The 10,236-nt window shown below is 44.4% G+C and overlaps 2 protein-coding genes across 2 annotated transcripts; both read right to left on the reverse strand.

Moving 5' to 3' along the window:
* Positions 1 to 5,221: 5,221 nt before the first annotated feature.
* On the reverse strand, positions 5,222 to 8,080 carry LOC109767931 (glycerate dehydrogenase). The gene is made up of 11 exons (XM_020326668.4): positions 7,667 to 8,080; positions 7,492 to 7,575; positions 7,103 to 7,243; positions 6,876 to 6,997; positions 6,678 to 6,759; positions 6,505 to 6,577; positions 6,299 to 6,390; positions 5,932 to 6,192; positions 5,749 to 5,793; positions 5,511 to 5,625; positions 5,222 to 5,416 (listed from the first exon to the last, which is right to left on the reverse strand). The coding sequence occupies exons 1-11, from the start codon at positions 8,006 to 8,008 to the stop codon at positions 5,394 to 5,396; spliced, it is 1,380 nt and encodes a 459-aa protein (XP_020182257.2). The 5' UTR covers positions 8,009 to 8,080; the 3' UTR covers positions 5,222 to 5,393.
* A 129-nt stretch (positions 8,081 to 8,209) lies between these two features.
* On the reverse strand, positions 8,210 to 9,835 carry LOC109767932 (SKP1-like protein 1). Its single transcript, XM_020326669.4, has 2 exons — positions 9,370 to 9,835; positions 8,210 to 8,640 (listed from the first exon to the last, which is right to left on the reverse strand). The coding sequence occupies exons 1-2, from the start codon at positions 9,721 to 9,723 to the stop codon at positions 8,467 to 8,469; spliced, it is 528 nt and encodes a 175-aa protein (XP_020182258.1). The 5' UTR covers positions 9,724 to 9,835; the 3' UTR covers positions 8,210 to 8,466.
* Positions 9,836 to 10,236: the final 401 nt, after the last annotated feature.

Genomic DNA, 10,236 nt, shown 5'->3' on the forward strand with positions numbered 1-10,236 from the left:
CCGCCAAAGGAGGCGCTAGAAGAAGCCAATCAACACAAATAGGTGTGCTTTAGTAGAACCAAAGGGTCATAACTTTTAGGGGGGGGGGGGGGGGGGGGGGCTCCGAGGAGAAGAATGACATCTCTAAACGTCATCATCGAGGGATATGGCCGAGGCCTTGCTCCCAACAAACATCCCATGTTGGTACCGACTGCAACACCACAACGAAGAGCGGCGAGGTTGATAGTGCCTTGGGGACCAGAGTGCATTTTCTCAGTGGTTTCTATGGTCATGTTTGGTAATATGGATGACTTATTTGTAATTTAATTTTATCCTAGGGGCCCTTTAGCATGTTGGGTTGTAGTAAACAAAAATTCTCATGTGTTCTCCCTATACCTGGCCATACCTCGGGCCGGGCCTAGCCAAACCCGACGCAAAAAACCCAAGGCCAAGCCCGGCCCTCCAGCGGCCGCAAAAGCAGCCCCGCCGGCGGCGGTGAGGACGAGGACGGCGCCGACGACGGGGACGGCGGGAAGTACAACTCGTTCGGTGTCGTGCCCGTCAGGCCCGCAGCCGGATACGGGGACGAGGAGGAAGAGGAGGCGAGAGATTTGTTTGGCTCCGACAACGAGGAGTACGTCAAGACCCCCCGCGTAGCAACTACCTAATTCCAGGTAAGCCTCTCGTTACTGAATTAGCCGCTAGATTCTCCTGGGTCAAGTTATCTCCTTAGTATTTGGTGAGCAGAATTTCTTAGGAGATTGCTACATAACCCTGCCCAGTTTGTGTATGATTGGCTAGTTTTGTTGATCGTTGGGCTCTGGGAGCTGCAGTGGACATTTGGCCTGTGGCAGAATTAACCTTCTTGCTTGAGTACACGTTGAACTCTTCATGCTGCAGACTTGTGTTTGAATCATTGTTCCAAATTTCAGCAGTGTATGTCAGGCTAAGTAGAGCATAATGTTGGATTAAATTCTCTGCTAGCATCTTCTGGTTCTTGCTTGATTTTGAAGAGTCAGAGAAACTTTGAGTTACAAAAGCATTAAGCAGAACTACTGAAGAGAGTATGAGAACGAACCATGAAACCATATATATAATTGGGTGGAAAGATACATTCGACTATCTTCATTTCCTTTTTTGGTTGAAACTTGTTCAGCGCGGGATGCGACAACGCATCTGGCCGGAGGAGAACATGGCAGCGGCATCTCCTGGCGGCAATGCTTCAAGGCGACGGGCTGAGGCGGCGGTGCAGGGATCCGCTCGGTGTGCTGTTGCTGCTGAGGGCGGACGGGGGAGCCGGGTCGAGGTGGCAGGTTCGTCCGTGATGCCAAGGTAAATTTCTCTGAATCCTTCTCCCCCTTGCCCCTGATCTCTACCACTCTGTCTCTTCCCGCCCATCTATGCAGTATTGTGTAAGTGTTGTGGTTCCTTTCTTATTTTTTTGAATAAACCTCTGATCCTCAAGCGAGCGAGACCAACGGGGAAAGGAACAGGGCGTGGCCTCACATGGTGGCTTGCCGTCTGCTTCACTGTTTCGTACCTTTCTCTCTACAATTCCTTCACCTTCAGAAACTATGAACAGGTCTCTACATCTATTCTTCAAATTTTCAGATCCACTGCCCCTTCTAGCTCTCTACACTGTACCCTGAACCGTTACTGATGTGCACTTTGTTCAGTTTATTTTTAGAAGGGATTTGAGATGGTGCCCGACATTATAGTAAGTTCAAGACTGTTGCTGAATGAGTGGTGTGTGCAGCCAGACCTCCGTCCACTTCTTTCTATGTTGTTGAGCAGTCCGTGGTGTCGCCGCAGTCGTCCTCATCCCTCGTGCGTGATGCCAGAGAGACGATCTGCCGGAAGCTCAACTATGTGTGCCCGCATCCCCTTCCTTTCTTTCTTCCGCATGTCAATTTTTCTGTCATTTCTCCTCATTTTTTCAGGAAATGCTCTTGGAGTTGCAGCCTTGTAGGAAAGAGACTCTTGAAGAGGTGATTTATTTTACGCAAACCTTTCCATGAACCAATTCATCTTTCTCGAGTGGTTCATTGCCCTGTCGGTGCTCTTTTTGTTTTATTCTCATGAATGATTTGAGATTGATGTGATGCTATGCGAGCCTGGAGTGTTAGACCGAGTCACACATATATAGTTTCTGGTGCTAATTTCATGCACAATTGTATTGCTCTTTAGGTCCTCTCTTGCCATTTGATACATCCATCACCATGACATTAACTGTTTGTCATGAGTTTTGGCATAATTAATTAATTTTACAACTTCTACATTTGTATTGTACATCCTAATTGGTAATTAGCCACGCATTTTGAGGTTATGAAAGTTGAACCATATCACAATTTCTAAGCTGTATGAAATTTTGGTTTACATTTTTCAGAGTTTTTTTACTAAAAAAGGAATGAAATAAGACGTGAGATGCATTTAGATCTCAAGGAAAAATATTACAGATGTTGCGTGCTTATCCAAATCACAAAAATGTTTCTGATTTTATCTGATCTCATATCGGGTAACTCCCTTTACCGCGTCACAAGTTCTATCATTCTGATAGATGGTCGAAATATTTCACCGGCTTGCTTCAAATCCTATTGATCAACCCCGAAACACATGCCCTAAAGCTTGTTACTCTCTGGGAATCATTTCTATCATAATCTACAACTATCATGCTTCAAATTGACTACGTTTATCATAATTTGTTCATGCCCGACAGATTTTCTTTCTTCGCAGCTGATCTGATAAGTGACAATACGACTGTACTTTTTATTTACAGGTAATTGATAATATGTACGTTCTCATTTTCTTCTATACTCCAGTGCCCCATGCATTTTTTCTTCCATCATGCCAGAATACCATATGAACTATTTTCGTGTGACTGTTATGCGCTAGGGTGAGTCCAGTTATCCTTAATCAGGCAATACTTTTTGTGAGAAAGTATACATTTTGTTTAGGACAACACCAGGTTATGGCTTAGAGTATCTACTAGATGCTAATCAAACACTGCAGGTAGGCGAAATTAATGCTAGGTGATGTGTGTGTAGGTGCTAAGAAAAAAAACCTAGGCACTTTTTGGAGAAGTTCTTTGCCTCCTGTTGGCAAGTAATAAAAGGTGACCTCATGCGTGCTTTCGAGGCCTTTTACCACGGGGACATGAGAGGCCTTCCAGTTATAAAGAAGGCAATTGTGATGCTTCTCCTAAGATGGACGGTGCGGTGGACATCAAGGATTTCAGGTCGGTTAGCCTTATGCATGGGGCGATCAAAATTTTCGTCGAAGTCCTCTCCATGAGACTTGTGGTGGATCTTTCGCGCCTAGTGGGGGAACACCAAAGTGCATTCATCAAGGGCTGCTCCATACATGACAACTTCATGCTTGTGCAATGCACGGCGCAGCGCCTACATGCTCTCCGTGCGCCGGCAATCATGCTCAAGCTTGATATCTCTAAAGTTTTTGATTCGGTGCAATGGTCGTTCTTGAGGAAGTCTTGAGCAAATTGGGCTTTGGTAACCATTGGATCTCATGGATATGTGGCCTTTTGGCCAACTCCTCAACGCAGATCTTGGTGAATGGGACGCTGGGATGCCTATCTACAATTGTGTGGGCCTGAGACAAGGAGATCCGTTATCTCCCATGCAACATCATGATTATGGAGCCATTACAGCTTATGTTTGAGTTTGCAGCAAAGAGGGGACTTCTTGCTCCGCTCGTAAGAGTGGGCATGAACATCGCCTGTCAATTTTTTTATGAAATTGAACAAAATATCGCCAATTCAAAAAAATGTTCATGAATGGAAAAATACCCTAAAAATTAAAAAATTGTTCATGACTTACAAAATAGTTTATTCATTCATAAAATGTTCGTTGATTCAAAAAATAATCATGCATTCAAAATGTTCGTTAAATCAAAAAAAATATTCATCAAATAAAAAAAGTTCATGAATTTCAAAAATTGTTCCACCAATTTCCAAAAAATGTTCATCCATTCTAAAAATGTTTGCCGATGAAAATTGTAAGAGGAATGTTCACAATTTTTAAAAAATGTTTCTAAATGTTATAAAAATTGATTTCAAACATGTTAATGAATTTGAAATATGTTCATGATTTCAAACATGTTCACGAATTTAAAGAAAAGTTCATGAATTCATGAAATTGAGAGTGATAGTGTATCTCAGTGATGCAGCAAAATGTGATCTCGGCCATTGGCCCGTTGCAACGCACGGGCCCCTTTAATATCAACAGATGCTTCTAAAGAAAAGGTGTGCTCTCGTTGCCGAAATAACACCGCCCAAGACCTAAAATGGGGAAGACAAAAAATTCAGAGTTTCCAAATGAAACGCCAAATTATGATTTTTCTAAACCATAGTCTTTAGAAATGCTTGTAAAATGATAATGATAATTTTAAAAATTATAAATAAAAATATTAATTTGGTTTTCAATAGGTCGGTAGACCAAACTTATAACATGACAAAGTCTGTAAAGAGAGATCTAAAAGACTAGAATATCATCAAAAAACTACACATGGACAAGGGTGCACGGAAGTCTGCCTACTCCAACTTTTTGAATTGTTCACAAATACAAAAAACGTTCTTGAATGTCAAAAATAATCAACAAGTTCAGAAAATATTTGTGAATTTAGGAAATATCCACAAATTTGAAAAACCCTTGGCAGATTTGGTATCCACAAGCTTAGAAAAAGTTCTCCGCGGAAAAGAAAGGTTTTAGAAAAAGTTTATTAATTCAGAAAATGTTCACGAACTCATAAAATATTCACGAATTTGGGAAATGTTTATGAATTTATAAAATGTTCAAAAATTGAACAATGTTTGTGAATTCAAAAAACAAAAGAAAAAATGAGACGCAAGAAAGAAAAAAAAATGAAGGTCCACAAATATATCAAGACAAACAAACAAGAAAGCAATCTTTATCTTAGTCTTTGGCAGCCAGACAGATGCTACTGCCTGGGAACTATGGGTGGTGTAATTCCCTTGGATTTCTTAATTGCTTCACAGCATAATATATCTATCATACATTACAGCATATATGTACTCCCTCCGTCCCAAAATAAGTGTCTCAACTTTATACTAACTCTAGTACAAAGTTGTACTAAACTTAAGACACTTATTTTGGGACGGAGGGAGTAATACCTAGCATACATCACAGCATAATTTGCCAAGCTTAATTTACTAGCAAGCAGTGGGTATAAGTAATGCAGGGCAGGGAAACATATAATAAATGCATAATTGATCAAAAATCTCTTGCTTGATATATATACTCATTCATTCATTCATTCAGTACTACTACTCCATGAGGATGAGAGCATCCATACATATATACTGGGAAGGAGCTATATATGCATAGCATCTTAGCAAGTAGTAGTAGTAGTAGCAGTGATTCATCCATCTCTGCCTCTGCCTAAAGCTTGGAAGATGGCAGGCCTGCAACCAACAACACCAATCAATAGTCAATACAAGCTACAAGATGTCTTTAGCTAACTAAGATCAGAGAGCTAGGCGGGTATATAACAGTTACCGAGCTGCTTGGCATTAACGATGCTTGGGCAGGCAGGGGGCGGCGCCGCCTTCTCGTCGAGGAAGGGCTCCACCGCGTTCGGGTTCCCCCACACCGGGTACCCCTTTATCTTACCCTGTCAGTTTTAACAAACACTTGCTCCATCAGGTTTCGATCAGTAGTCACCTACCTACTACTTTAGCAATAAACATTAAGGGCTACTCGATTGATTAAGCGATCATCATCCAAGGAAACTCACAAGCACGTTCAGAGCAGCGAGTGTCGCCATCCCTTCACGCGTCCACTGCACGCACGCAGTCAACCAAACAAACGGAGAAATCCATCAGAGGATGCATGGCAATGCCCATGGCATGGATGTACAAATCCATTACTTCACTTCAGTTGAATCCAATTTATATAGATACATCATACAAGTTCGCACCTTGGATGCAGATGCGATGTGAGGCACGACAACGGCATTCTTCATCTCAGCCAGCCCTGGCTTCATGTAAGGCTCATCCTCAAAAACATCGAGGCCAACACGGAACATGGGATTCGCCCTCAGGTGCTCCACCAGTGCTACCTCGTCGATCACCGGGCCACGGCTCGCGTTCACCAGCACTGCCTCCTTCTTCATCATCGCCAGCCGCTCTGGGTTTATCAGGTGGTACGTTGTCTTGTCCAGCACTGGGTGCAGGCTTATCTGTTGCCATCAACAGAAACAGAGTTCCTTGTCTCAAATGTAAAAAAGTTCATCTGTATTTTGAAAATTGCAATGCCCCGGTGCATATTGTATCTAATTAACTGACCACATCAGCCTCCCTGAGGACCTCCTCCATGCTGGAAGCCCTCTTCCATGTCACGGGCTGCTCACCATTGGCTTTCAGGAACTGGCCATACGCTGCATCATATAAACATTATTATTACACATGTCTTAAATCCACATCAAATGCATAAATAGCTGACACAAGAATAATAGAGCTGTAAATCGGTATGGGTAGGTAATACAATTTACCGGTGACGAATTTCTCGAGCCGTGTGGACTGGTACAGGTCGAAGTAGATCAAGTTCATCTTGAACCCCTCAATCTAGCACACACAAAATTTAAGTCGGTTTTACATTGCTCATACCTACTCAACAGGTTAGCTTGAGATGAGATTTATTTATGGAGGATGGATAAAGTGGTACCATCATCCTTGCATAAGCTGAGCCGATGCGGCCAGCTCCGATCACTCCAACAGTCTGCCCCTTGAGCAAGTTCCCAACAAACCTGCATTCATTATTTCATTCAATCCGTATATCTTAAATAGTACATCCCTTTATATAGATGTATATATGCTGCTGACATATCAAGCTGTATAAATAGCACAGCAGTCAATCACTCACAGGTGCGGGAGCCATCCGTCGTAGAGGCCAGCCCTCATGAATTGGTCGGCCTCAACGATCCTCCGGGCAGCCGCCACCGACAGCGATGCCGCTAGCTCCGCCGTCGTCTCAGTAAGAACACCCTGCATACACCCATCCATCATGGTAATCACGAGATTCAGACTTCAGAGCAACATTCATCATATCAAAGGCACTTGTCAGTCAAATAAATTCCATGTGCTACATACAGGCGTGTTGCCGATGGCGATGCCATTCCTGTTGGCAGCATCTACGTCGACGTTGTTGTAACCGACGGCCATGTTGCTGAAGGCTGTCCCGCCAGCGCGCTTGAGCGCAGAGAAGAGCACTTCCCCCCAGTCCTCTGTTAGCTGCAGCCAATTTGTGCCACACAAGTCATCATCCAGATTGATAACTAATTGAATACTTGAAACAAGACATAAAGAAGAGCCTTGTTAAAAGGATAACAAACTATATATGACCTTAACCACAGTTTTTAGGAAACCTTAACTACACCTTTTAGGACAGTACAACAACCTAATACAAGTACTCCCTCCGTTACATAACCCACGACAAGAAAATTCATAAAGGAAAGGAATAACAAGCTGGGGTTGCTTGCCTGGCCGATGACACCATGGCAGTGATCACCGATGAGTGCCAGTATGTCGTCGACAGAGAGGATGGTCTTCTTCTCCGTGCATATCTGCGCGCTCAACATGCAAGAAAATTCAGCATCTGTTATCATCATAGCAATGAAACAGAGCAAGCAACAGCAAAGAAACAGAGCAGCGCACCTCGAGGCGGCAGTCGTTGTCAGTGAGGAGCTTGATCCAGCGGGTGCCGGGCATGGACTTGGTGCTCACCACACGGTACTTGCCGCTGGGGTTCCACACCTCTATTGATATCGGCTTCGCCATGGCTGGAGCAGCTGCAAGGAGGAGAAACAAGAAGCTAGATGCAAGTGGTGGTGACAAGCTACATGTAGTGCTTCTCTTATCAGGTTGAGAAGGAAACATGAGGCGCCAGGATTTTCTGCTATTTTGGAAGGCAAGGCAGAGGCCACTTGGTGGATAAGACCACAAGATCATGAGTGGCTCCAGGCCCCTCACCCTCTGAATGAGACACTTCCTTATCATCTAAGGCTTCAGAAATCAGAGGCCCAGAACAATTTGTTTGCTCTCATCAGGCACAACAGAAACATATATAACCAAAAACAGTAAACAGAAATCTGCAAATATTCCAATCTTAAAGAAGCAGCATCCAGATTAAGAGAACAGGTTGTTAAGCTTCAAGAAAGAAGCTCAAATCACACAGCAACAATCAGAACAGGATGGTGATAAACAAGCAAAGCATTCCACTTGACGATTAAGATTCAGTTTGACAAGTGATGACCACTGACCACGATAGGTTTTTCTTGTTGTCGCAAACATAACCACTGACCGAACATGTTCACCGACACCACCTCATAGACTCCAGGATAATTACAACCCATTACGACAGACATAAAGAAGAGCGCTGAAATGCAGACATGACGAATACTAAGCGTTGTTCGTTCATTCAACGCGGCGGCGGCATCGCCTGCCTAGATGCTCCTCTACTCAAAGGCCCACTGGTTCTCCCTGCGGATCTCCTCCTCCTCCTCGGGCGTAAAGTCGTTCTTGATGTTGAAGGTCTTGCGGATCTCCTCTGGGGTCTTGCCCTTGATCATGTCAGCAACAGTCTGGCAGGTCAGGTCCAGCAGCCCCTTGATGTTCAGGTAGTTGGCAGCCTGAGAAGGGGCAAAAGGGCAACAAACTAATAAGATAAGCATTTTCATTTACAAGAACAGAGCTAATAAGATAATAGAGTAGATAGAAACTAAAACCATGAAACAAGGAATGCATTAATGAATAGATACTGATTCAAAGCCCAGAACTTATGTTGAGGAGTAAGCAGTAACTATAACATAACTGGATAAGAAATTGAGACTAAAAAAAACATAACTGTAACAAAACAGAGTCAGAGCAGAGTGTATGAATGGCTAGTGCAAGAGTCAAGCAATGCTCGGTACAAGGATAATAATGCAATCCACAAATCAACAGTGGAATCCAAAAGATTAGACAAGATAATAATGCCAGAGACAATCCTAGCATAGAAAAACAAATCTTAGCATAAAAATGTGATTTAGCTACATACAATGCTAGATAGAAACAATTCATCCACACATAGATAGAATTTCCAGGCCTAATAAGGTAAGGTCATTCATATATATACATACATCCGACCACAAGAACATGGATTGCAAATTACACATCAGACCACAATCATGTAAACCCTAACCTAACAAATCTCTGTCCTTTGGGTAAAAACAAGCCAATCATGTATGTAAACCCTAGCCCAATCAAATCGAATCTTGACCGTCCAATCGAACCTAAACGGCAGCAAACCAATCTGGATCCGAGCCGGCCAGAAACAGTACAGATCTAGAATCGAATCGAGGGATTTGATTGATTCATACCAGGATGAGGTCGAAGAGGGTGGCCTGGTCGACCTTGACGAACTCGGCGTCCCAGTTCTTGAGGTCCTCGGCGGGGGCGGCGGGGGCGGCGTCCGAGGCTCCGGCTCCGGCTCCGGCGGCAGCCCCATCGGCGGGCTTGGCCTGGACGTGCTTGTTGCAGTACTCGATGACCTTGGAGAGGATCTTGGAGTTGACGTTGGGGAGCGGGATGCCGTTGTCGGCGCAGTCGTCCTCGATCATGTGGCGGATCGTCTGCGACTCCATGGCCACCGCCTCCTCCACCTCGAACTCCTCGCCGTCCGAGCTCTTGAGTGTGATCATCTTCTTCTCGCCGGCCTCTCCCGCGGCCGCCATCGCCCGCTGCTGCTGCTGGATCCGGACCGGGAGACGAAACCCTAGCGAGGAAACTCTAGTCGCGGCGGCGGAGGAAGGGGAAAAAAGCTGGGAGCTTTGGTGCGGGGTGGGTGCGGGGTGGGTTGGGTATTTATTTATTCAAGACGCGTGGATGGATGGCTATCTGCCGTTCGTATCTCGCAAGGAAACGGAGACAAAAAAAAACCGAATTTTGACCAAATTTGATTGCTACTACTACAAAAGTTCGATGACCGTCTGATCTGTATCTAACGCACGCAAGGCGACGTGACTTTGCACAACACCACTTTGTATCTGTCGTGCGGACCCATCCAACCATGGATCCAGATCTAACACGGAGGCATCATCTCTGTTGTGCACGGCCCCCCTTCTCCGGGCCATCTCCTCTGCACCCTTCATCATCTCCTACTAGTTCATCCTCTGCAAGTACGTCACTAAGTACGTAGTTCCTAGACACATCTCTTCTGTCCTACTTGTCTGAGCAGTCCCACCATC

Source organism: Aegilops tauschii, chromosome 6 (genome assembly GCF_002575655.3).
Source record: "Aegilops tauschii subsp. strangulata cultivar AL8/78 chromosome 6, Aet v6.0, whole genome shotgun sequence".
NCBI classification, from domain to species: domain Eukaryota; kingdom Viridiplantae; phylum Streptophyta; class Magnoliopsida; order Poales; family Poaceae; genus Aegilops; species Aegilops tauschii.